The sequence below is a fragment of the Cyanidioschyzon merolae genome, chromosome 20 (genome assembly GCF_000091205.1).
Source record: "Cyanidioschyzon merolae strain 10D DNA, chromosome 20, complete genome".
NCBI classification, from domain to species: Eukaryota; Rhodophyta; class Bangiophyceae; order Cyanidiales; family Cyanidiaceae; genus Cyanidioschyzon; species Cyanidioschyzon merolae.
This window is the reverse complement of record NC_010146.1, coordinates 1,592,853-1,618,346: the sequence shown is the minus strand read 5'-3', so window position 1 is coordinate 1,618,346 and position 25,494 is coordinate 1,592,853. Positions and strand designations below refer to the sequence as shown.

The window sequence follows — 25,494 nt, the reverse complement described above, 5'->3', positions numbered from 1 at the left end:
AAGAGGGAACTTTGTTTGACAATCCTGCAGAGTAGATCAATATGAGAAGAAATTGGAAGCCGTAGTACGTGGCCGGTCCATTAAGACCGGGAGGCGTCTGCACATCAGCTAGAGACGTCTTGTCTAGGGCGGGTCACTCGCCACTACTGTGCGCCGCTGGCAGCAACGTTTTCTTTGGAAGACATTTGCTGTCGCTGGCGTCGTCGTCATAAAAATCGCAACCCTCAATTCGGAAACAATCACCCCGAACAATTTTTTCCGAAAGCTCGGAAAGATAGAGACCACGGGTATTTGCTCGCCGCAGGGATGTCACATCTCTGTTACAGGACGATTTACGTCATCGCATACGCTTAGTTCGACCATTTCTACATGAACAACAGTAAGCGAAGATTCTAACACACATCCTTTGACTCGGAGGCAAAAGTGTACCAACAAAGGCACGAAGATGACCATGCCGTTCAAAACATGGAGATGGTGCTCTGCATCGGGCAAGTCGCCCTTGACGCATTACGAAGATTGCGAACGTCTTCTGATTCGAGTCTTCAGAGTGAGCATGCTGAAACGCTATCTCTTCCGTACGCAGGCTGGAGTCTAATAAAAATGAAGGAACTGCTGCCGTCCAGTATATAGTATAGCAATCTCAAATTGCGAAGCGTTAAAAGCATTCAGTCAGGTACTCCATGATGACTTCGCCTTCAGAAATCCGGCGTTTATCACATTCGATCTCCCCTCGTAGCCAAAAGCACCATTATGACGTTGATTTCTTGCCACTGAGGCGGCGGCGGTCACCGCCAGCGCCAAGACTGACCGAATAAGTGTTGGATACAGGCCTCCTCTTCGGGGCCGCGACCCTCCCAGCGAAAAACATGCAGAGGCTGAACCAGCAGATCCCCGAACAGAGTGGGTCTCGACAAACCGCTAAGATTCGCGTACCCAGCACCAAAAGCGTGCATATAATGGAACACAGTATCAGTGAAATACCCTGGGCCTGCGACTTCCATAACATCCATTCCTTCGAGCTTCTCCCTAGACAAACGTGTACAGTTCACGAAAATACCGTGAATCGCGGAACCAAACAGTGGATGAAGCGGTGTAGAGGCCAATGTCCATACGGATACCTGAATCTGCCTGACGACAATCATGTCTTGCCAATTGGGTACATGGCTGAATTCCGCTTCTAGACCGACCATAGCTTGCGTTCCTTCGAGCATGGGCCATTTCCGGATCGGCTGCAAACAAACCGTATCCGTATCTGAGTAGAAACCTCCGAAAACATAGAGTACCAGGTATCGCGCGAGATCTGAAGTGGTCGCTACCCGGGTAATCTTCGCATACACCGGAGCCAAAACAGGATAGAATCGCCTTATTAAACACGCAATATCATTATCACGCCAGAGCGCATAGTACATATCTGGATTTTTGGTCCGGAAACTCTCCTGACTGCGTGAGAAGCTACTCGGGAAAGGACGGTTGCCCAGCCAAATCTGGTGAATAATTGGCGGAAAGAGGTATGGGTACGACGACCCCTGAGCTTGTTCGACGTGACTCCGACTGATATTCTCAACGGTGTCAAGTAGCGTCGATCTGCATAAACCAGCAGAAAGAACGTGCTTGTCGCTACTTCCAGCGCTAAGGCGCGAGGAGAAAGCCCAGAAACCGCTCGAACATAGGAAGCTGGCAGAAAAGTACGTCCACACGAGGAAAACTAGAACTAGTACTAGTGCTAAGACTTTCGGTGGACGAGTCACACACCCAAAAGTGCTCGGCAACATAGCAAGAACCTCGCAACCGAGCGTAAAGCCTGTTTAGACGCTGAGCGAGTCACAAACACGAGCACAAAAGGCTTTTACCGCTTAAACGTTCGACCTATACGGTAGCCTAGTTACCGACGCGCGTTCCAGCGCTCTCTCCTCAAGACAGAGTTGCTTTCCGAATCCAGAGCAGTACGTGTTCGCGGCGCGCACCGTAAGCACACCGACAGCGCTTGTCCGGCCAGACGCAGGACTGTATTGAACTCTTACCCTGAGAGATTCTGGGTAGAGCGGAATCTGGTAAGTAGATTTCGTGCGTCTATTAACCGCCGACGCGCCGATATGCTCCTCTCGGATACTTTAACAGGCATGGGAGGCGAGATAGGTCTATAAGTCCTCGAGAAATGCTTCTCGCCCTGGATGCTGCAACTGGCATCTCGTCAGATCATCAACCAGCCCAAGCGACAGCATTCAGGTACTTCGAGTGTACAGACAGCGTCGTCGCATACTATGTGCCGCGTCCATGTGTGCATAATGAAAGCATAACGCCTCCAAATGCGAAGATGCGATGCAATCCTGACGTGCACGGACTTGGCCTTCGCGATCTGCGACGCGAGTGAGTAAGAAAATGAGGCCCAACCTATACCAATATTAGATGAGATGATGGTGGGAACGTCAAATCGCTCGCAGTGTATCATTACCCGACTAGACATGCATTTTCCTGTCTCTTTCCGCATTTCAGTTAGATGTGCAAAGTGATCTCGAACCGTGGCGAAAAACGGGCCGCGACTGCATCTTTCTACGAAATCAATTTGCTGAGGTCTCCGTATTCCAGTATAAATATTCTCCGTTGACGTTCCTTTCGTCGACAAGAAGCGGATGCGGGCAAGGCTCTGAAGCATCCCTGTTGCAAACCACAACTAGTATTCCGCGCGAAAGCCTGCATACAGGCATCGAGCCCTCAACAAGCGGTGCTAGGCACTGCGAGTAAAACGTTTAGACGGACGTGTAGTGCTCGGCCGGTTTGCACCGCGTTCGACGAATCGCTTTTGCGAGAATTTCCACTACAGATGGACGATCCCACCAAATACCAGGGGTACTGCATCCGCCACGGTTTACTTTATCTTCGAGTCCGATTTGTTTTTCCGATCATGCACGGGCTGGCCGCCACCGACAGTCCGGCGGGGGACACCTCGGAAGTACATTTTATCGTTTTCAGGTAGAAGACTCTTTCTATGTGATCTCAACTTGTTTCCGTGTAAAATCCTTTGTCACATTCTCCTCTAGATAGTGTTGATACGCTCATTTTGTCCACGCTGAGCCTGCTTTCCAGCTCGAAACTGCAAGGCACTCATGCCTCAGAAATTATCCGTCATCGGATTAAACCGACGCTCCATCCGAATCAAGGCCTGACGCGAGGTCAAGGAGACGAGGCTCGTACTGCCCGTATGAAGCGTGTATTCCGATGCGTCTTTCCAAGATACCTACGAAGAACGCTCACGTGGTGGGTCGAAGCTGCCAATCGAAAACAACGTGGCTGGCGATTACGCGGTGCGCATCAATGCCGCTCGCCTTGGAAAGAATCAACTCGAGCGGTGACGAAGAGGATTCTTTCTTCGATTGCATGCTACAACTGAGGGCGAGACTCGTGATTATGCGCAATCCACATGTCAGGCACCAGGAAAGCCAACCCATAGCTCTGAGGATAGCGGTTTGGCCGCAGCGGCCAGTACCGTGTCACTAAACCTCTCAGACACCACGAGGACTGCATTATGGGTCCGCTCACCAGATACTGGTCCATGAAGAATCTTCTGAAAGTGCGGTCCAAAGGAGGCGCCTCGGTCTCTGCTGCGTCGCGCCTGTGCAAAAGCCCGCTACGCACGTCAGTGGGCACTGAGCGTCCCCTTCGCGCGTACGGCACGTTCCTGAATTATGTCTACCCAGACGTGTGTAGTCGAGCTTGTATTACACAAAGTGCACGATATTCGTCCTCTCCGCATCCTGCCTACCACAAGCTCCCGATCGCTTGCCTCTGGGGCGGGAGCATACCTCGAGCACGCCAAGACGCTCCTGCGACGGCGCGCCCCGCGTGCAAACATGTAAGTTATAATATGCATCCGCATATACCATTACGGGACTAATATCGGCTTAGTAGCTGTCTCTTGGAACGAGCCGGTAGTAGTAGGTACGGCATAGCGCCAAAAATTCCGCGACGGTTGTATCACACACTTTTTCTCATATCGTGTGCCATCACTATTCGTACCCCAGCTCTCTTCAACAATTTGCTATCGTTGAGAGGCCAGTAGCATAAAAACGCGGCGCCTTGCAGCACCAGGAAAGCCTGGCTGGAGCCACCTGCGCTATGAACGCTCCACAGCCGAGCATCACTCTAAACAGGCGACCCGCTCAAGTTTTCCTTTCTTGGGGATTTAGCGGAGACCACACTACAATTTCTCTTTCTTCCTTTGAGCCGTATGATTACAATTGTTGCTATGCAGTCCAACCTGGAAATAAGACACTCGAGTTCGCAGCGTTTTCCAGGGCCACCTGTGCGCGCAGCCTTCTCTCTCCGAAGCCTTGAAACGGCTGCGCTCTCCGACCTCTCTAAGATGCCACAGCGATGCCGACCGAACTGTCTAGAACTGAGAAGAAAAGTCTTATATGGTTGTTCAAGGAGCATGGTCTAAGAGTTGACGGACGCAGTGCGCTTCGATCGCGCTCTGTGAGCGTTGCTGTTGATGTGCTGCCCTCCACAGCGGGCTCCAGTCGAGTGTTCGTCGGTCGGACTAACGACGTACTCGTCGGTATAAACCTGGAGCTGAGGCAATACAATTTGCCAGCTCATGCGGAAGATGACGCCAAACGTGGCTCGATCGCGTTTTCTGTGGAGTTCTGCGGAGTCGCAAGTCCCGAGTTTCAAGGACGCTCCACTGAGGTGCTTGAGGCAGAGCTCGTCTCGTTTCTAGATACTGCCTACGCAGCTTCTCCTGAGTTTTTAGCAGACCTCTTCTGCAGGGAACAGCGGCTAGCTTCGGATCCGGGTACGCTCCGGGTGTGCTGCTGGGACGTGTACGTGGACGTACTGGTGCTCGGGGCCTCGGGGGGTAACATTCTCGATGCCGTGACCTACGCTGTGAGGGCAGCACTGGCAACAACCGTTGTCCCGTCCGTGTATTGGCAGGACAGTGAAAGCGGTGGAAGCTGGGAACTGGATGACCGGGCAGAGTACTGCGCTCTCCTGAATGCCTCGAACGCTCCGCTGAGCGCTAGTGGGGCTTTTATTCCGCCTCTGGTACGCGACTCGCGCACAGAGCATGATCAGGTGACTTTGGTCGCCCCGCGGTGGTTTATAATCGATCCGTGCGCTGAGGAGGAGACGCTGGCGGGCTGTTTCCTTTCTGTGGCCAGTGACAGCGCGCAGCACCTGCGAGCGATATGGAAGCGCGGCTCCTTGCCCGTGGAGCCCGACGTGGTACTCGACGCCGCGCAGCAGTGCATAAGAGATAGCGCCTACGCCTGTCAGGAGATGGATCATTTCATCAGCGAACTTGTGGCAACAGAAGAATCAGAATCTGTAGATGATGTGCCAGGATAGCAGCAGGCATACCATGCAGTGCCGCGAGATCCACAGCACGCCATTCCACGGCGCCGCAGTTCTCTATGATACCTATGTAGCGCGATCCGTGCCGCAGAACGCTGATGTGGCATTGAGAACATCTCTGTCCATCCCTGATGCTGGCTCTATATATGTCGTGTCTCGAAGTGCTTATCGTACAGGACGCTTGGCTCTAAGCACATGTCTCCAGGTGTGCGAATGTCGCCGGTAATCGATGCTGTCGCCTAGCTCCTGTGACAGGCGCTTCCACATGGAACAAATCCTGGAATGCGATGCACTCTTGGAAAAGAGGTTTCATCGACACAGTGATTATCCGGCTGGTGCACAGAGACAGGACATTGGCGCCGTATCCTGCTTCGGATGTCGACTCGCGAACGTCGCCCTCGAGAGCGTCATATTTGCGCATGTGACGTCATACGTTGCGCAAACGCTGGAAATCGAATGCAATCGCCTGGACTGCTCGTTCTAAATGCAAATGCGGGCGCAGCTCTTCATGAGCTTCAGCGGAGGCGCCAGAGCTATTCGCAAGCGCTGTGAGCTCCATGCTGTCAGGTGCATACGAATTAAAACTGAGTACAGGTACGTTCTGCGTATCACAGTCGCCAGCTGCAGGGGCATCCGCCCCTGCTGAACGCATCACGTCCCAAAAGTAGCATTCATACAGGCTATGTCTTGGATGATGCAAGAAGGTTTTCCTGTCTGTTCGTGAAACTGATTCGCTGTCGCAGCTGAGGTAGAATAGCCGTCGAACGTCGCATGCGTGCAGTAGACGCACTGCAGTCTGGATATGGTACCATTCTGTTTGTGGTAAGCTCTGCATTTCCTCTATAGCCGCTGGACCAAAGGTTGCTGCAGCCCACTCGGTCGCTTTCAGGTCAGTGTGCATGTCAATCTGCAGAACGTCACACAGCAGGCGAGTCGCAACAATGCGGGGATTCAGCTTCATCACCGCCGTGCGCAGGCCAGCGACATCGATTCCAGAGGTAGCTGACTCCGCTTCCAGGACTTCCCAGACCAGCTTGACGCAGTGCTTGGCACCGGTGTCGTCCAGAATGCTCCACGGCTGCGCAGCGACACGCAGCGCAGCAGCAGCGGAAGCGTCAGTCTCCATCACCTCGTCGACCTTGCTGAATACGGCTCTGTAGACGGGTAGTAGACTGCTCGCATGTGCAAACTCGACATTCCGCACACAAATGCTCATCCAAGCGAGAAGGCCTATAAAGGTTTCCGCGTGATGGCGTCGTCGTCGCAGGGGATCGGTTTCGCCAAAAACGCCACCCTTTCGACGAATGAGGTAGTTCTGTATTCGTCTGGCGTACTGCTGTCGAGTCACTGGGGCAAGCACAGCGTTGGGGCCGCTCGGTTCGAGCCCAAATAGACCCTTCTTCCGGAGCTCTTGCTCGAAGCGACGCCCAAAAACCGAGAAAGCACTACGCCCTTCCTTGAAGAGACCCCGCACATTCGACGCCTGTCCGCGAGTCGCCGTGCGCTCGAGCTCACCAAACGAGCCACCATGCAGCCAAAAATACGGTACTTCACGTTTTCTCGCGACTGGCAGTGGAAAGTCGGAACCGAGTTGCTTGCGAAGCTGAAGTGTTACGTAGGAGAGTGTCGTTGCCACTGATACGGACACGTTCAGCGACTCGACAAATCCGTACATTGGGATCGTAAACAGACTGTCCGCAGCCTCCTGCAGCTGTTCGGAGACCCCTGAATTCTCATTTCCAAACACAAACGCACATTTCTGATACCTACTATCCACAAAGTTCAAATCATACAGAGAAATGCATCGATCCGCATAGACGCTGGATACGAAAATACGATAGTCCAGCGCTCGGAGTCTACTTACGAGCTCAGGAACGCTTCCGTGGGTCTTCAGGCTCAGCCACTTGTGGGCACCCCCAGCGGTATCGCATGCAGCCGACTTGAGGAACTGGCCCAGATAATGAGCCTTGGCAGTGGCGCTCGTCGCATATGGCCCTGTTTCTGACTCTGAACCTGTCTCTGAATGAAGCGCATACCGATCCGGGGGAATAAAGTGCACGTTCTGGACCCCAAAGGCATCGCAGGACCGGCAGACTGCAGCCAGGTTATGGACACCGTGAACCCCGTCGAGGACAACCGCGACGCAATCCGTTCGGTTACGCAGAGCATAAAGGACTTTTTCGGCCCGCGTCGCTGAGAGTCCGTGGAACAGACGGTACTCACGCGAGCCGCGCGTCAGCACACCCTCCTGCACGAGCGCTTCAGCTGCGGCGTCTGTTGTATGTGCTTCAGCCCAGGACTCCGACAGACTTGCAACAAAACGCCGAGAATAGACGGAACATAGCGCCTGGTGAGATCTACGAGCACCGCGTATACGTTGCATGGCATAGTAAGCGCCCGGCTTTCCGAGCACCGCACCGATCCCGAACAGCAACCGTGGCGAGCGGCACTTCGGCTCCAGGAGTTCGCTGTCCGCTGGGCGTCGATTCCAGGGCCATACTCCCAGTCGGTAGCCTACGCCGTCGTTTTGCCGCATCATTCGCAAACCCGGTCCAACACAAATTCTATAAAGCGACAATCCATAGGCCCTTGTGGCAACCTCATCTGCACACGACTGACGTAGACGCGCAGCGGCTATGCCTAAACAATAGTCATTTTGAGAAAAAGCAGACACACAGGCCAGCGTTCTTCTTATGTGCGCTTCGTCTCAGCACGCGCGCAGACGCCTCGCCAGGCGTCCAGGCAACTGACACTCCCAACTCCACGAGAAATCTGTGCAAATGAGCGCTTTATGATTCCACCTTGGCGGGACTATCGTCCTGAAATCGTTTTCGGAGCGAGTCTGCAAAGAGTCAAACACGCTCGACACTTTCTCCACTGTGCGGCACTGCATCGGAATGAGCGTTACATTATCTACGCTTAGCCTTCAACAAAGCATGTCTTGGTTTTCCTGCGGGACGGTGCAACCGTCAAGGACCAGCTCAAAGCTTTCATGAATGCGCAACGATACCTGCTGGATCGAGATGCCGAACGTGCGTACAACTTCACATAACGCGAATTCTCCACTTTTCTGCAGGCTACCGTCGCGAGCGGCTGGAGCACCAACGTTTCGCTTTTGAACCCCACATCGTACCGGATTCGTTACCGTGACGACAGGCACCTCGTACGCTCCTGATCAAATTGCGACGCGCTTTCTCTGCTATTGAGAGATGCAGTCGATAATTCCTGATGCGGCAAATGCGGCTACGGTAGCCGCTGATGAAAAAAACGGTTCCAGAGTCGAATGACGTGCTTTCGCGGAAGCGCAGCACCGCTGTCTCTGGGTGCCGTTCCCCTGGTACGGCATGAGACGGGCGCTTGACCGCTGTCTCTGGGTGCAGTCTCCGCAGAAGCCCTCCGTACGAGGTGTTGCTCGGGTTCGGCAGCCGGCTGCAGCGGTTTCAAGTCTAACACTCGTTGCGACCAGTGCGTCTGCCAGTCTTCGATACTGAGTCGCACCTCCGCCGCCAGGTGTGAGTTCGGAAGTCGCAAGATACGCTCCAAGCAGCTGGGCACCGTGCTCGGCGCTCCAGCGTAGCCGCTCACCCCAGCAGTGGCGACAATAGCGAGCACCCGCAACCAGGCTGGAACGCGCGCACGCCAACTATCCTGGAAAAAGCGTGTGGAGCCAGTACGAGCCGGCTATGGTAAACCGTAGAGCACCAGACTAGAGAGCAGTGCGCCGCCGACAAGTGCCCCTGTTCCTCGAAGAGCTGCCTGTCGTGCGCAGTCCCGAAGCACCAGCTGCTCATCCGGACGCATGCTGGACCAGTTCAGCACCAGCGACTCTGATTTTCGGCCTGTGTTAGCTTTCTGCCGTCTGGTATCAGGGGTATCAGCTCGAGGCTGCTCAGTTGTCATTGGGGGTTTTCATCAAAAGAAGCAGCAACAGAAGCCGCGGCGACGAGCCTAGCCCCGTGCCTGGAACGCACGTGCCTGCGCTGGATGGACAAACCTCGTTTCCTCGTTGCGACGATAGGTCGCCATACAGCACTGCATTGAACGGGAGAATATCGGGTGCGTATGCGTAGAAACATCGACTGACGACTCTGTGCGATAGTGTTCAACCCAAATCTTTTAGTGAAACGTCAACAACTGAGATTCTGCTAAATGTGCTCCATTTCCGTAAGCGACGTACGTTGCGTCGCTCGAACTGCAGCCGCAGCTAGCGCTCATCATTGCTGCTACAGGCTGTGAACGAGGTGACCACTGTTGAAGCTGTCGTGGCTCACGCTTCTCTACTGCCTTTTCCTGCTGCTTTGAACAGCTTTTCCGACGGAAACTAAACAGAAACTCGGAGACTTGTTCCAGTCCGTGAACCTGTTCGCATCTGTAGCAAAGGCCTGGCGTCCTCAAGCGTGAAAGCAGCCGGCGCGCTTGCCACAGTGGCGACATGTCACGCTTCAACAACGGGTACTGTAACGCTTTCCATGTGTTATTGAAGCTCCAGTCTGGTGGCTGCACACGGCCGATGCACTCCCTCCGAGTCGTATGCGAAAACGCGGCATCTAGCGATCCCTCCCCAGAGAAGAGCAACGACGCTCGGTACTACTAGGAGAGCGTGCCCACTGAATTCGATGTGCATCGGCTCTGGATGACCCTGTCCAGCGGGTTTCTATGTAACCACGAGATGAAGACCGGACACAAATGGAGCCCAATTCGTTCCCGAATTCACTTTAGACAGCAACAGGTCTTCGCGCGGCCCGGATTTCATCGATAGCGGCTTTGTAGTCCTTGGCACCAAACACTGCTGAACCGGCTACCAGGGCGTTCGCACCCGCCTCGACAACACGCCAGGCGTTGGAGCCCTTCACGCCGCCGTCGACCTCGAGCCAGAGATCATGCTTGCCGAGGCGATCAGCCATCTTCCGTATCTCGGTGATTTTCGGCAACACCTCGTCAATAAATGCTTGCCCGCCGTACCCCGGATTTACGCTCATCACCAGCACCAGGTCCACGATAGGTAGGACGTACTCAATTGCCATTGGTGGCGTGGCCGGGTTCAGAACGACACCGGCACGACACCCGAGGCTTCGAATCATCTGCAGCGTTCGATGCAGGTGGATCGTCGACTCGCCCTCGCAATGCACGCTGATGATGTCAGCGCCTGCTTTGGCAAAGGCGGGGATGTGTTGGTCTGGATTCACGACCATCAAGTGAACGTCAAGCGGCCGCTGTGTAACCGGACGCAGCGCCTCCACGACGCCTGCGCCGATGGTTATTGGCGGTACAAAGTGCCCGTCCATAACGTCAACATGTATCCAGTCTGCACCGAAGCGGTCTACAGCGCTTACCTCTTCACCGAGTCGGGCAAAGTTCGCCGACAGAATGGAAGGTGCAACCACAACTTGCCCCGGTTTGGGCGGGGGTACCCTTTCCACACCCATGCGCAGGGGACGACCCTTTGCTGTGCTGCTGCGCGGTTTTGGTCCCCGCCTGCACGCTACCGTCTCCTTCGTCCAGACATTTGCTTGCGCTCGAGAGCACTGTGAACCAGTTACTATAAACGCGCACATGGAACGAGTTCCGAGCGCCGGTGCAGCTCGCCTTGTCGTAGACACAGATGAGCGCTGAAGCGTACAGCGCTCGGTGGTACCCAGCGGCGTCGGTGGCGGCGGTGATGAAGCGTCTGAGACAGGCGTCGATGGCCGTCCAGTGACGGGTGTCAAATTTGATCTAAAACTGGAATGAGTGTTCAAGATTCAAAGGTTGCCGTTGCGGCAGCGGTGCCAGGCTGCTCTCTCGCAAGGATACTATTTACATAGCTACGATCAATATCCAGAGCTGCATCTAGAATGCCTCCAAACAGGCCCGCTTTGATCATATGTGTACCGTTTCGACGGGAACGCTTTCGACAGCACCACACGGACCTGGAAGGTCGTTCACCTATCTGTTGAGAAAAAGCGCATATACGGCACATGAACTGGCTGGTCCACGGACACGTCAGTGACAACTCATTTTCGCAATGCGTTGTGATATATCGAGTGAACCGTCGGAAAAACGTCTTTACCACTGAACGAGTTGAGTGTACCTGCCTAGCGGCGCGCGTGAAGGACACACTCGATTCCTTTTCGTTGGACGAAACGTTGACCCACAGAGCAGCAATCCCTGAGAGCGTGCTCGGTAACCGCGCGTTGTGGGGTTTCCATCGTTCCGCGCCCTCCTCGCAAGTTCCGCTTCCCATACGTTCCCTCGGAGGTACCGATTATTTTCAAGTTCGACCGTGTGCCGACTGCCCGTCGCGAGCGTCCGCGATAGCGCCTATAGCGGCGGCGCGGTCGCAGCATGGACAGAGAGAACCGACATGCCATACAAGAGAGCGCATCGACTCGAGGAATGCTACGGCTGAATCAGGGTCGAGGTTCATGATCATTCTGGGAGCCTGCAAGCTACGCTGGCAGACCTACTGCCTGCGACAGCGCGAATCGATATCCTAGGAGTCCACTGCGACCAGGGCGATGCCCAGATGCAGCTTAACTGTCCCTAGTCCCAGAATGAATTGCTTTGTGGACGAGTAGCACAGGTTTCTTTCAAGAACCCGCCGCTGGGAGGGGCATGAAGCACGAGCCTGGCAGACTCGTTCGGCCCGCGCGACTTTCCGCCTAGACGTTAAACTTTCGGACATGCGGAAAAAATTTCCCCCTTTTAATGTTTCATGTAGACGGGGAAAGAAATCGATAGCTCGTTGCTCGTGAATCGTGAGTCTCTTTCCTTTTTTTCTAAATAGCGCGGTTGAGACGCGCACCTGGGAGATCTGGCAGTCATGAGATATGACGCGCTTGTCGCCGTTGAAGGGAGACACGATCCAAACCTTTATGATCCAGCAGTAAAGTAAAAGTTCTATTTCCGTTGAAGTCGTAGCAAACTGCAGTTTTCAGTTGAATCGTGTTTCAACCCTCAAATAAGTGTATTCAAGTCCTTTTTCGCGGTTTATAGGAGAAGCGTTCAAAGAGCGCTCTTTTTCAAGAAAAATAAAAAAGGAAATGTTATCAAAAACCAAGTCGACGATCCTGGAGGCCAAGTGTCGCTGGCTGCCAGAAAAAACAAAAAACAGTACCGAGTCCAGAAGAAAAGGAAGAGAAGAAGGACCGAAAGGAGGGAGGTCCTACGTCGATGGCTGCAAGAAAGACCACACTACAACGAACTGGTTATGAAAGCCTGTCTTCTTGGACAGATCAAGGTTCCGTGCAAGAAAAAGTTACGAGAGTCCATCCGAAACCGTGTTGAGCCGAACTCCATGACTATAATAAAGGTGTCGTCAGGACTAGTGCATTTGGCGGGGAGATGTATCGCGAAATGACGCACATGGAAACAGTCGAGCTTCCGAACGAGTTTCCGACGAGACCTTTATTCGTCACATGACGATTGGTACAGCGGAAGCGCGGAGGGGAAATGAGCGGGTGCACGTCCTGCACGAAAAACATCTCTTTTACAGCTTCGATGGTACTCGGTATACAGGTGACGCGGATATTTACGAATACGGGGCCATCAAGTACCTGACGAACCTGAAGAACCATTTGACGATGAACCTCGAACGTTTCATGATACGCGCCGTGTTTGCGCTGTACCCGGGAATCTCACGCAAGGGGATATGGGCGATTATCGATGCCATCACGAAAGATCGCAGGCATGAAGATGAGGTCGAATTTTTCGAGAAGAAGGCGTCAAACGAGAGCACGAATGAAGCTTCTGTAATCCGTGCGGCTATGCAAGAGCACGGCGCAGTCATGGGGCTACCGAATCCAACAGAAAAGGTGTCAGAGTTAAAAAAAGATAAGGAAAGGTACTATCGCCTCATCCTGCGCTATTTTGTGTTTCTGAATCGTGAACTCGAACGCAAGGCGGAGATGAAGCTGAGTGAAGAGACAAATGAAGAGTGGGAGAGACGGAAGGCTTTCCTAATGGGGAAGCAGTTAAACGTGGTTCCGTTGTGCAACATCAAGTAGTATTTTGTGAGTATCGATTCAGGCGTCCTTTACGGCATCATGAAGGAGATCAGTCCGGGGTTCAATGTTAGCAGGGAGGACTTCATCCGTGAAAACCGGGAGACGTACTGGAAGAGTATCTTCGATTTCAAACGTCTCAAAGTCAGCAAACAAAAGGTATTCACTGGGATGATCGAAACCGATGGCGTAGCCATGTGTGTACACTATCGGCGGTTGAAGAAAGATCGTCCAGTTCCACCCTCGGCTGCACCCGTGACGAAGCATGAAGAAAACAAAGAGGAGGATCCTGCGACTCAGGAGGTAGAGAATAACGACTTTGTCGTTGACATTACGAAGGATGAAGATGAGAAGACGGCGGATCCTGCGACGCAGGAGGTGCAGGATAACGGCTTTATCATTGGCGCGGCGAAGCATGAAGAAAACAAAGAAGAGGATCCTGCGACTCAGGAGGTAGAGAATAACGACCTTGTTGTTGACATTACGAAGGATGAAGATGAGAAGACGGCGGATCCTGCGACGCAGGAGGTGCAGGATAACGGCTTTATCATTGGCGCGGCGAAGCATGAAGAAAACAAAGAAGAGGATCCTGCGACTCAGGAGGTAGAGAATAACGACCTTGTTGTTGACATTACGAAGGATGAAGATGAGAAGACGGCGGATCCTGTGATGCAGGAGGTGCAAGATAACGACCTTGTCGTTGACGCGACGAAGCATTAAGAAAACAAGAAGGCGGATCCTGCGATGCAGAAAGTGCAAGATAACGACTTTGTCGTTGGCGCGGACCCTGGGAATACGAATATCGTAACCATCGCTGTACCCAAGCGTGCGGAAGATGGTGCTGATGGTAACTTACGTCAGAAACACATGCGTCTTTTGAGGTTCTCGAGAGCGAGATACTATCGAGAATCGGGAATCATGAATACGAGAAAGAAAATTGAGACGTGGAATTCAGGAATGAAAGATCACCTGGAAGCTTTGAGCGACGTGACTAACCGAGGAGCGGACTTTGAAGCCTTTCGGAAATTCATGGAAGTTCGCATGGCGCATTGGGATACGCTGTGGAAGGAGTATACCAAGCCCCGGTGGGCACGTTTACGAATGAATTTGTATTGTGGGAAGCCGCGGGCATTCGCGAATTGTTTCAATGAGTTGAGTGCCCTCAAAGAGGACAAGACTCAAAGGCTCGTGTTAGCGTACAGAGCAGGGTGCTGGAAGACACAAAAAGGAACTACGCCAGCTCCAACGACGAGGGTGTACAAGGAGTGCGCAGGGCGTTCTGTTACGATACCAATAGATGAGTTTCGGACATCGTATACACACCATGAACTGGGGTGCACACTTCAAAGGGCCGAGATGGAAAAGTGCCAGAGGAGCCCTGAGGAAATAGCAAAGTACGGACCGCTGAAGGAAGAGCAAATGGAATGGAGGGCGAAAGTTCGTCGACTACTCGCATTAGTAAGTACAACCAGTGATGGCAAGAAACGGATGGAGCTCGTGAACCGAGACTTTAATGCCGCAATCAATATGAGGAAATGTGCGGTGCTGGAGGAAAGACCTCCAGAGCTGACAAGAGAGAACTTTATTGGACAATCACTCAAAGTCGATTTATATGAGAAAGAATTGGAATCAGTAGTAGGTGACCGGTCCAAAAAGGCGGGAGGCGTCTGGACGTCAGTTGGAGACGTTTTGTCTAGGGCGCGGTTTTCCCGCCACTACTGTACACCGTTGGCGTCGTTCGACTTTCGAACGGCGTTTGGTGTGGCCATGCGCGGGAAGACGTCCATCATTCCATCTACTTCCGAGTCCCATAGCCCATGCTTCTTCTCGGATATACTGGTCGATTCGTATACTCTATCGAGTGACCGTGCATGCCTTGCAGCATCCGCTCCAGTAGTTTAAACGCTTGTGCGGGGTGTACAAAGTAGGTATGGCGCACCATACAACATACGCAACGACCAGTATATCAGAGAGGAATCACGAGGAATGCAACGATAAGGCAGGATGCATCACGATGGACGCTTTCCCGAAAGACAATATCCATCCACCCCGCAATCTGGGATCCATGGTCCATGGAAACGTGCTGCTACTGGAAACAAAAACGAACAGGTGTGCGCGGCTGCCGTCTGTTCAACGTAGTTTGGTATTGCCTTCTTTTCTAGGAGGTGTAACGGAACTGTCCGCGGAAAATGACTGAGGAGTTCGCGGTGGAAGCTCGGCGTGTATCCTGCGAGGATTCCGGGCCCGAGGGGTCGCCTTCGGCAGCCGCGCGGTCAGAGCAGGGTACCGAGACGCCCACCAGCACGAACGCCACAGGCACGCGACTCAACTGGAACACGCAGGCACCTGCAGTGACGAACAACGGCTGGCAAATAGCTGCGAGCGAATGCTCTTGTTCGGGTTCTGCGCTTGGTGAAGCGTGCACTCCAGACGCTGCGCCTTCGCACGTAGGTACTGGAGCCGCAGCTCGTAGTGTTATGGCGACTGCCTCGGTTGAGAACAGTGTTCACTCCTTATCTGAGTCACAAATAAGCTGGAAAACACGCTTGAATGACCTTTTGGAGCGTCTCCTTCCCTGGATTCCCGAGCGAATGGCTTCCTTCCTCTACCGTCAGGCAACGCGCTGGCTGCCGACTCTCGCCCAGCGACTTCGATCAGCCTACGCCAAGTCGCTTGAACCCATGGACGCTGTCGTTCATCCCTACAGGGGAATTGTTCCGACTTTTGATCGTCTTCCCGCAGAGGGTCGAGCGCCAACACAGATTCTCGCCGACCTCGATCGAATGATAGAATGCGAGGCACCTAAATGGGAGCAAGGCTTTGTCAGTGGCGCAGTTTACTCGGGGGATCGAGCGCACGCCGAGTTCCTATCGAACGTGTATGCACGGACAACGCATCTGAACCCTCTCCATGCTGATGTGTGGCCTTCGTGCATCAAGTTTGAGGCGGAGATTGTGCGGATGACGGCGAGCATGCTGCACGGGGGACCACAAGCCTGCGGTGTGGTCACTTCCGGCGGTACCGAGAGCATCCTCCTTGCATGCAAAACGTACCGTGACTGGGGCCGTGCAGAGCGACGCATCACACGTCCAGAGATCATTATACCTAGCACGGCCCATGCGGCCTTCTACAAGGCGGCTCAATATTTCAACCTGCGCTTGCGAATCGCCGCCGTAAATCCGGAAACTTTCCGAGTCAAGGTGGAGCACGTGCGCAAACTCGTGAACCGCAATACCGTTTTGATTGTGGGCTCAGCGCCTCAGTTCCCACATGGTGTCATTGATTCGATCGAGGACCTCGCAGAGATCGCACAGAAGCGACGAGTCGGATTCCACGTGGATGCCTGCCTCGGTGGATTTGTTTTGCCATGGCTGGAAATGCTGCAAAAGTTGCGACCGGATGCCCCGCATCTACGAGACCTGCAGGTTCCTTGCATCGATTTTCGCGTCCCAGGAGTAACCTCGATATCTGTGGACACGCACAAGTACGGATACGCCGCCAAAGGTACCAGTGTTATCCTGTACGCTACTCCAGAGTGGCGTCGCTATCAATTTTTCACCCTCACGGATTGGAGTGGCGGTCTTTATTATTCGCCAACGTTCGCAGGGAGTCGACCGGGAGGTCTCATTGCTGCCTGCTGGGCCTCTATGCTTCGCATGGGCGAGGACGGCTACATGCATGCGACGGACGCCATCTTTCGGGCTGCACATGCACTCAAAACCGGCATCAGGGCGCGTATTCCGGACCTGCGCATCCTCGGTGCTCCGCTTTGGGTGATCGCGTTGGCAGCTGCCGACCCGAGTACGCTCAATATTTACAGGGTTCTGGACGCGATGAGTGATCGCGGCTGGTCGCTGAATGGACTGCATCGCCCACCTTGTATTCACATCTGCTTGACACTGCGGCACTGTGCACCAGGTGTCATCGAACGCTTCCTCAGCGATCTCAGCGACTGCGTCAAGTCCAATCTAGAACTCGACCGTTCCAACCGAACCGGAAAAACCGAAGGCATGGCGCCTATTTATGGGCTAGGCGGGACCATGCCAGCGCGCGGTGTCGTATCAGACCTGTTGCTTTCGTACATGGATTTGCTGTATAAAGTTTGACGGACAGTGAGTTGGCTCAGCGCACCAACCCAAGTCGCTTCGAGGCGCGTATCGGTGACGAGTCTGACGGTGGAAGTGGCGCCTCCAAAGCGACCGCTTCATAGGGCACGCCAGCAGGCTGTGCACTGGTAGCCGACGGACGACGTCCCGTGCGCTCACGCGCTCTGCGTTGCTGTAAGGCGCGGTACCGTCGTCCATCGACGTCATCGCTTCGCACAGGCGAGTCTAAAGCGCTGACCTCAACCAGCGGGGGCGCCTCGCCAGTGCCGGAACCGGTCGCGTTGCCGCCGACGCCTAGTCGCCACCGCTGACGAGTCTCGAGTGCGATGCGTTCAATCTCCTGCTCGTGGTGCGCCAGGTACTTTTCCACGTAAGCGTTGTAGATGACGGTTGCACCTCGAGTTTGCGGCAGCACTAGCCATAAGACAAAACCCGCCTTTATCTCGTTGTAGAACGGTAAAAGCGCAAGCACGACGTCACCAACCAACTCCGCTACCGCAAACCCGGAGATAACGACCCAGTACATGAGCCACTGTTTGGTTTCCGCGGGATCAGCGCGCTTCAGCGTCTTGTACGTTGCATAGACAGGGTACAGGTACCCGAACAAAAGACACAGAATGTTCGAGACGAAAGCTACAAGCATATCGTCGAAGGGACAGTTTTGCTGACCCCGCAGTATACCAGCCAGTCCACGTTGAGGATGCAGGGAAGTACCAGCGTTAGCACCAGCGTCAACGTCCACAGCCTGAGCGCAGCGCACACAGTGGCGACAGTACCCACACCCGACAACCGATAGACGCAGGTGCACTGAGAAGGACGCGCCTGGTCCATTTACCATGCGAGTGCGGCAGCAGCCCAGCGGGCCCCACCCAGCCCTGATGCCTCGACGGAGGATACAGCTGCTGCCTGGAGGCCGGCGGCCGATGGAGGCGCAACGGCTGCGCGCTTCGCAGATGCGGCTGCCTGAAGGCGACAGCGGCGTGATGCAGGCTGACGACGCCGTGCTGCCCGCGTAAACGAGCTACGACGGGCTTCGCGGCATAGGGAGCTGACGTACGCTCGCGGTTGCGATGGGGCATATCTGCTTTAACTTTGCAGGTGTTGGAGTCCTCGTGGCAGCAGGTAGGTGCAACGCGCTGCGAGCTGGTATGCAGTACCACCGTGCGCTTCTGCACCAGTGGGTGCGTGCGCCTGCTGTGACACCGTACACGAGACGTGCTCTCGACACGTTTGTTCAGCGGCAAACGCAGGGTGTCGGTCTGGGAGTTACCAGGTTTGCGTGTAGGGTGCAGCGGGTGACGATGAGCTCGAGCTCCGGACTGGAGCAGCAGCTGCGGGAACTGGTTGCCAGCCAGCCGGTGGTTGTTTTCTCCAAGAGCTGGTGTGGCTTCTGCGCCCAGGTGAAAAGTCTGATGCAAGAACTTCAGGCACCTGCTCAAATCATAGAACTTGACGAGCTTGGGAACGATGGCATAGAGATACAGAACCTCTTATATGGCTGGACTGGGCAACGAACGGTTCCGAACGTCTTCATCGGTGGTAAGCACATTGGCGGTTGTTCGGAGACGATGGAGGCATACGAGCGCGGAGAGCTGGTAACGTTGATAAAAGAAGCAAAGCGCAAATCTGAGGTGCAATAGGGCCGTCTTCGCCACCACTACCAGAACCAGCACCACCTAAGTGTGTTCAACAGCGGCGGAAGCGCCTCGCAGCGATGACGCGTGAAGTATGCCGTTAGCGGATGCGCGGGGGCGGCTGCCGACGTGCGGAAGCTCTGCAAAATTGCTGGTTTGTTTCGACCCGATGTTAAAAGGATTCAACCAATGTGGATGCGAACGAATACGGTGCTGCATCGGACAATGACGATGCTTGGTCCGAAAGTGAATAATCCGCGTAAAGTCTGGCCTTTACGCAGATGCTGCCACCGCCGAGGAGTTGTCCTGCATGCAGCGGTGCCCCGGCCCGGTGTCATAGATGGCTCGGCCCAGTGCGCTCAACAGGGACGCTCCATGCGCTCTCCGCATTGGGAATGTTTTTCGCCTTTTGTGGTGCAAGAGTCCAAAAGATGCACACGGTTGCGTCGGGATCGATTCTTGGTAGGAATCCGGCGTTGCTGCTTGAATTGAGCCTGCACTCGAATTTTCAGTGCATTGCACAGTGTACGTATCTTGCGCTTTGGACCGTATCGCATCGTGTGTGTGCGAAAACAGCCTGGATACCTGCTCCTTAGGCGTTCCCGCAGTGTCGCAGTCAGTAACGCATGAGGCCCGATTCGTAACACACATGGAAAGCGGTTTGATGCGTACGCTTGCAAGTTGGTGCCTTCGAAAGCAACTGAAGACAACGTGGTGGATTATCGCTGCGACCAGCGCAAACGATACAGCGTCTGTGACGCGGTTCATAGGGCCGCTCGATAACCCATCACCAGCGCTATCCTATCCGACAACATCTTGTAAATGCACCTGTCGTGTGTTTGAGCGCACACTTCAGAAATCTGGGTCATGGTTTACTGCATATTCACAGCCTTGGCCTAGTCCGTGGTGATACCAGCACATGCGATCGGCACATTGGCCCACACTATGACCCATCACGGTAATAGTTCGACCAGGGGCCTCCGCTGCCAGCGTAATAGTCCATGGGATACCGCCGTCCTCGCCATGGAACCCGACCCAGGGCCACCATGGCCTCGTATGGTGTCAGAACGGGGGCACCGTCCGGCGCCAGGTTTCGACCCCAGTCGATACTGAGCCGCGGACATGCCACCTGCACCCAAACGTCGATGCCGCTGCCGCTGAGCAAGCGCAGCTTCTCCGGTGTCACCTCATTGCAAAGGATCGCAACGTACTGCTTACAATCTTCCCGAAGCATGCCTAGAATTCGACGGAGGATGTTCAGGTTCCCCTGCCGCCCAAGAGTACCCAAAATAACCCCCCAGAGACGAACATTGGGCCGACGAGCTGCTTCGATCGCCTCCCATCGCTCCCGCACCATCGAGTCATGATCGTAGAATTCCCTTGTCAAGGTTTTCCCGTAGGGATCATAGCGGTAGAATGCTTCCACATGGGCATTTTGAATCATCACAGACTCTAAATGAAAGCGACCGTCTCCTATGTACAGGACTGCCCACGAGTCTCCAATCGAGGGTACCGTCTCTTGTGCCTCGTGCTCGGTTGATACCATCGGTGCTGTACAGCCGAGCAGCTCGCCTCGAGACAGCGGACGCGCTTGTGGTATAAAAATCTCCGAAAAACGCCCCCGTTCGCGCAGCGCCTTCGCAACAGTCCCCAACAGGCCCTGAAACTGAATCGTGCTCACGAGGTACAAACGGATCCTTTCAGAGCGCTCTTCGAACTCTTTCATAATACATTGGATCAAGTGCTCCGTTTCGAAGGACACGCGAACAAATATATACATGGTACGCACGCAGGCATGCTGGATCGGAACCAGACAACTATGTCCGTAATGTATGAGGAGTTCACAACCGCATCGTTGGGCTGCAAGGTCGTCCACGCAACAAGCTCCATACGTGACTTCTGCCAGAATCACGACTTTCAGGCAGGTATGGCTGCCCTTCGTTTGACATAGACGCTGCAAAATGTCCGCAAGCGTACATGCATAGACTTGGAGGCCTTCCGGCAGCTGCAGCGCCACGCTTTGGATCCGATCGCGGCGTATGCGTTCCACCGTTTTGGCGATTTCAAAGTCATAGTTCTGCGGCAGCGCGCTGAGTGATCGAAGAAGCAGCTCGTCTGCGAGAAGACGTTCAGCCTCGTCACTTTCGCCAGTTCGCCAACGCCTCGGAACAGGTAGCGCCTTGGTTGGTCGCTCTCGTGGAACAGCGGCCGTCGACGTGTCCGTGCACTGCTCCAGGTACTGCCGAGCGGCCAGCGCTGGGTCGGCGTTCCCTTCCATCGACATAGTTTATGAGAATCTTTCCCGCAGTCTATGTCTGTATACGGAGATCAAATATCGCAGAGTCCAGTAGACATGGTAACGAGCAGAGTACCCGTCCAACAACAAGGACGCTCCCGAAACACCCTCGACTGGTCGGCGCAAGGACGCTACAGAGGGCTCCTGGCGTCTGTGCGTCGACGGAGACGCAGCACCACGCAAGAGAGAATGCGCTCGGCCAGCACTGGTGCCCCCAGGGCCAGCCGATTGCGCATGCGATAGACCTGGCCTTAACGTCCACTAAATTGCCTTTTTGTCAAGATCTCTACCACCTCCCTACGGCGGCGTCCATGGGCTTGCGGCCGCGCAACCCCCGCAAGGCAAGGATAGAGCTACGACGTGCAGGTTCCGACGCTCGGAAACCTCGCTGGTGCTAAAGCAGCCGCCATGGAGGCGCAGGTCCCAGCTCGTGAGATTCTTCTCTTTAATAAGTGGTCACTGGAGGATGTTGAGGTTTCAGATATTGCCCTGGCTGACTACATCGCTGTGAAGCAGAAGTACGCAGTGTACCTGCCGCACACGGCGGGGCGGTACCAGACGCGACGCTTCAAAAAGGCGCAGTGCCCAATAGTGGAGCGTCTCGTGAACGCCCTGATGAAGCACGGAAGGAACAATGGAAAGAAACTTATGGCAGTTCGGATTGTGAAACACTGCTTCGAAATCATGCACGTTCTCACTGATCAGAACCCGGTGCAGATTCTCGTGGACGCTGTGATCAATTCGGGTCCACGCGAGGACTCGACGCGTATCGGCTCCGCGGGGACGGTTCGACGCCAGGCTGTTGACGTATCGCCGCTGCGACGCGTGAATGTCGCGCTCTGGCTTCTCACGACGGGCGCGCGAGAGTCCGCGTTCCGGAACGTGAAAACAATTGCCGAGTGCTTGGCTGATGAACTGATCAACGCCGCGAAAGGGAGCTCAAACTCCTTCGCCATCAAGAAGAAGGATGAAATCGAGCGTGTCGCCAAAGCGAATCGCTAAGGAGATACTGCACACAATGCATGTTACTGTGCAGGTGAGGAAAGCAGCGTGTGCGCTTTGCATGCTGCCATGAGATCATCGGCGCTAGCGAGGCTGGTTCTCTCTCCTATAGTCGTTTACCTCGTTGGAGAGTCACCGCTCGGTGCGTGTCATCAAATGCCGTTTCGCCGTTTATCGCAGATGTGTTCGAAGTGCGTTCATTTTCAAATATAAAAGACGTGGGAAACGTATGGACATGACAGTTGGGAACCATGAGGACCGCCGCCACCGGCTGCCGAAAAAACGAAAAAATCCTCATCTCGCCGACCATCGAGCGAAGATAAGCACGTGACGAGGAAGAAGATGACGATGAGAGACAGACAAGAAAAGGTGTTTGCCCGACCGGACGATGACAAGGCTGTAGTGGCACAGAGGGCGCTAGTTCTAGGAATCCTTGCAATGGTGAGTTCCATCAGATGCAATAAACGCATGCAGTTCGTGAACCGACACGTCAACGGCATCCGACGATGTGCGGTGCTGAAAACGAAACCCGGGGAGCTGGTACCAGCCAACTTTGCGGGACATCCTCTCAAGCTCCAAGTTTGCAAAGAGAAATTGAAACCGATAGCAGTCGGTGGGTCCAGAAACGTTGGGAAGCGTCTGCGCGCGGGTGTCTTTATACACTCTACCGTCGTGGGACATTCAATGTTTCGCTGGGCATTGTCCGAGCCCTTAACGCAAAGAACAGGCTGCTTTGATACCCGGATACGGAAGCAACTCCGCATGCGCTCTGGTAATGACAAGTCGGTATGTACGATCGTCTTAGCCGAATAGGAACCCCGGCCGGCACAGGACGCCGTTCCAGGCACCATGCAGGCAATGCGATTCGCGGATGAGACCATCAATGTGGGCGTCTGTCCAGCCTCGACAGATGCGAACGTGGCCCTGCGTATCCATCGGAACTCCCCGCATGCAGGCATGCACCAGGCTCTCGGTTTTGAAGGTGCTTCGTTGAAATGCCCAGCCCATGATGTGAATGCTACGGACCACCTGAGGATCGTTCATCGAATGACTGGGCGCGCGCATCAATCAATTCTGTTCTGGTTCGAGAAGATGCAGCAACTCACCGTCCTTTTCGATACAGGGCAGATACCGTTGCTGCTCACTTCGTGCCCGAGCTGCGGATCCTGTTCCGCACTGCGAGCGCTTGACGCATGTGGAGCTGCGCGTGCTGCCCAGGTTGTAGGCGACAGTTTGGGCATACGCGGGAGCTAGGTAACTTCGCAGGTCCGTCAGCAATAAAGAATTCCGTATTCAGCGTAGGCGAAAGCTGTAGAACGCAAAAGCGTTTCCAGTTTTTCGCGGAGCGAAGTAGAGCCTCGGAGCGTCACGAACATATTCGTGCTCCTGGTACCCGCGAGCACATGTTTTTTGGTTGGCAGCGCCTGTAGTGCCCCGGGAGCGGACCTGTAGCTCTCTACGCTACGTGCAACCGTAGCAAAAGGACCAGCTCATATGGATGCAAAACAAATCCCTGAAGAACCTATGACAAATGAGCACCGTGCGCCCAGAGAGCGCACAGCACCTTACCAGCAGCAACAAGCCAGGGCAGGACGGTATCCCGCAACGCGCTGCTCTGCACCCTGTACATAAACAAACATATACACACGTTGCTTACCGTGGCAACAGAATACAGTGCTCAGACTGACGCCACTGGCCCAGTCACCTGAGCAACACCAAACAGAGCTTGGGCGTAACACGCTGGAGGCAGCGCCAACGAGGCGACGCCTCGAAGAACGAGTTGCCGTCGCGTCCGGCGGGCATCCCTCAAAAGAGCAGAGATTTCGTACGTGGCGAGACACGACCAGGTCCAACTGGAAACAACGACGAACACTCGAAGCGTGCCGGAGCGTGTGTCGTCCCGACGTGATCCCGTTCAGCGCAGCACCGGGTGATAGTAAGCGCGCCCCATACCAGCACATCTCCAGATGCGAATGTTTCACAGCGCTGGCATGGCGCGGGCGCACATTGCACCAGCTCTACGTCTTTCCTCTTGGGTCTATGTAACTACGAACATACCGCTTTTGCAGCGCAGTCATGGCGTATTTGGTCTCTCTGTCGCGGTGGTGCCGTGCATGCCGGTTTCCAAAGCGCGCAATGCGGAGAAGCAGGGGTGCTCTGAGCGCACTTGGAGCTGCAGCCCATACCTACGTGACCGTGCGGGGCTTCTCCGACGACTCCGAGTACCGCATTCTGCGTCGAGACTCGCGCCTCACCCACCTGCTCACCGAGAAAGAGAAGAATCGACTTCATCTCTTAGGCGAGCTAGAGCGTGCGTTTTACAGTTCTTCCAGAGAGGATGCCTTCCGCTTGGCCGGTGTCGACGAGGCCGGACGCGGCAGCCTCGCCGGTCCAGTGGTCGCAGCCGCGTGCGTTCTGCCGCGCGACCTCTGGATCGAAAACCTCAACGACTCGAAGAAGCTCTCTCCATTCGCTCGCGACGAAATTTACGATCTTCTGTTGGACCCGCGCACTGGGGTGGACGTGGGCGTTGGCATCGTCGAAGCGGACGTCATCGACGCCGTCAACATCCTCGAAGCGACCGTGATCGCGATGCAGAAGGCTCTACAAGCGCTGCGGAACGGCTCGCCTGCAGTTGCCCTTATTGACGGATCGCTCCCGGCCACACTGAAACGAGAAAATGAGCGGAACGCGCACAACGCATCCGCCACAGAGTTCTTCGGAATCGTCAACGGCGATGCGTCTAGCTTGAGCATTGCCGCGGCGAGCATCGTTGCCAAAGTCACTCGGGATCGACTCATGGAGAACCTGGACAAACACTACCCCGGTTATGAGTTTGCAGACAACAAGGGATATCCGACTCCACGGCATCTGGAGCTGCTGCGTGAGCTCGGGCCCAGCCCCATCCATCGTCGATCCTTCGCACCGGTGAAGCAGTTCTTCCATCCGATGGGAATGAACCAGGAATGAGTACCGGAGGCATGCTGCATGCAGGCGCATGCCCAGTGAGACATTCCGGACACTGCGTCATAGCGCTCGTGGCAGCACGCATCCTCGGATGCATCCTGGAACTGCGCGTCGCCGCAACGCGCCTGCTGCGGAGGCGGCGACGCTCACTTCGA

At 54.7% G+C, this 25,494-nt stretch overlaps 10 protein-coding genes across 10 annotated transcripts, besides 2 other annotated features; 5 read left to right on the top strand and 5 right to left on the bottom strand.

Annotated features, from left to right (window-relative positions):
* Positions 1-180: part of a sequence feature (repetitive element) that runs on past the window's edge.
* A 605-nt stretch (positions 181-785) lies between these two features.
* On the bottom strand, positions 786-1,772 carry CYME_CMT636C (similar to membrane-bound alpha-1,6-mannosyltransferase; the record flags this gene model as incomplete). Its single annotated transcript, XM_005539509.1, has 1 exon — positions 786-1,772. One exon carries the CDS (start codon positions 1,770-1,772, stop codon positions 786-788), a length of 987 nt encoding a protein of 328 aa, XP_005539566.1.
* Positions 1,773-4,371: 2,599 nt separating this feature from the next.
* On the top strand, positions 4,372-5,346 carry CYME_CMT635C (hypothetical protein, conserved; the record flags this gene model as incomplete). The annotated part of the gene is made up of 1 exon (XM_005539508.1): positions 4,372-5,346. One exon carries the CDS (start codon positions 4,372-4,374, stop codon positions 5,344-5,346), a length of 975 nt encoding a protein of 324 aa, XP_005539565.1.
* Positions 5,347-5,779: 433 nt separating this feature from the next.
* CYME_CMT634C (similar to rRNA methylase SpoU) lies at positions 5,780-7,891 on the bottom strand (the record flags this gene model as incomplete). Its single annotated transcript, XM_005539507.1, has 1 exon — positions 5,780-7,891. One exon carries the CDS (start codon positions 7,889-7,891, stop codon positions 5,780-5,782), a length of 2,112 nt encoding a protein of 703 aa, XP_005539564.1.
* Positions 7,892-10,067: 2,176 nt separating this feature from the next.
* Positions 10,068-10,907, bottom strand: CYME_CMT633C (ribulose-5-phosphate 3-epimerase; the record flags this gene model as incomplete). The annotated part of the gene is made up of 1 exon (XM_005539506.1): positions 10,068-10,907. The coding sequence occupies one exon, from the start codon at positions 10,905-10,907 to the stop codon at positions 10,068-10,070; it is 840 nt and encodes a 279-aa protein (XP_005539563.1).
* An 837-nt stretch (positions 10,908-11,744) lies between these two features.
* Positions 11,745-15,098: a sequence feature (repetitive element).
* A 425-nt stretch (positions 15,099-15,523) lies between these two features.
* On the top strand, positions 15,524-17,440 carry CYME_CMT631C (sphingosine-1-phosphate lyase; the record flags this gene model as incomplete). The annotated part of the gene is made up of 1 exon (XM_005539505.1): positions 15,524-17,440. One exon carries the CDS (start codon positions 15,524-15,526, stop codon positions 17,438-17,440), a length of 1,917 nt encoding a protein of 638 aa, XP_005539562.1.
* A 16-nt stretch (positions 17,441-17,456) lies between these two features.
* Positions 17,457-18,083, bottom strand: CYME_CMT630C (hypothetical protein, conserved; the record flags this gene model as incomplete). Its single annotated transcript, XM_005539504.1, has 1 exon — positions 17,457-18,083. The coding sequence occupies one exon, from the start codon at positions 18,081-18,083 to the stop codon at positions 17,457-17,459; it is 627 nt and encodes a 208-aa protein (XP_005539561.1).
* Positions 18,084-18,510: 427 nt separating this feature from the next.
* Positions 18,511-19,080, top strand: CYME_CMT629C (glutaredoxin type 1; the record flags this gene model as incomplete). The annotated part of the gene is made up of 1 exon (XM_005539503.1): positions 18,511-19,080. One exon carries the CDS (start codon positions 18,511-18,513, stop codon positions 19,078-19,080), a length of 570 nt encoding a protein of 189 aa, XP_005539560.1.
* Positions 19,081-20,017: 937 nt separating this feature from the next.
* CYME_CMT628C (hypothetical protein, conserved) lies at positions 20,018-21,358 on the bottom strand (the record flags this gene model as incomplete). Its single annotated transcript, XM_005539502.1, has 1 exon — positions 20,018-21,358. The coding sequence occupies one exon, from the start codon at positions 21,356-21,358 to the stop codon at positions 20,018-20,020; it is 1,341 nt and encodes a 446-aa protein (XP_005539559.1).
* A 420-nt stretch (positions 21,359-21,778) lies between these two features.
* On the top strand, positions 21,779-22,372 carry CYME_CMT627C (40S ribosomal protein S5; the record flags this gene model as incomplete). Its single annotated transcript, XM_005539501.1, has 1 exon — positions 21,779-22,372. The coding sequence occupies one exon, from the start codon at positions 21,779-21,781 to the stop codon at positions 22,370-22,372; it is 594 nt and encodes a 197-aa protein (XP_005539558.1).
* Positions 22,373-24,448: 2,076 nt separating this feature from the next.
* On the top strand, positions 24,449-25,342 carry CYME_CMT626C (probable ribonuclease H; the record flags this gene model as incomplete). Its single annotated transcript, XM_005539500.1, has 1 exon — positions 24,449-25,342. The coding sequence occupies one exon, from the start codon at positions 24,449-24,451 to the stop codon at positions 25,340-25,342; it is 894 nt and encodes a 297-aa protein (XP_005539557.1).
* Positions 25,343-25,494: the final 152 nt, after the last annotated feature.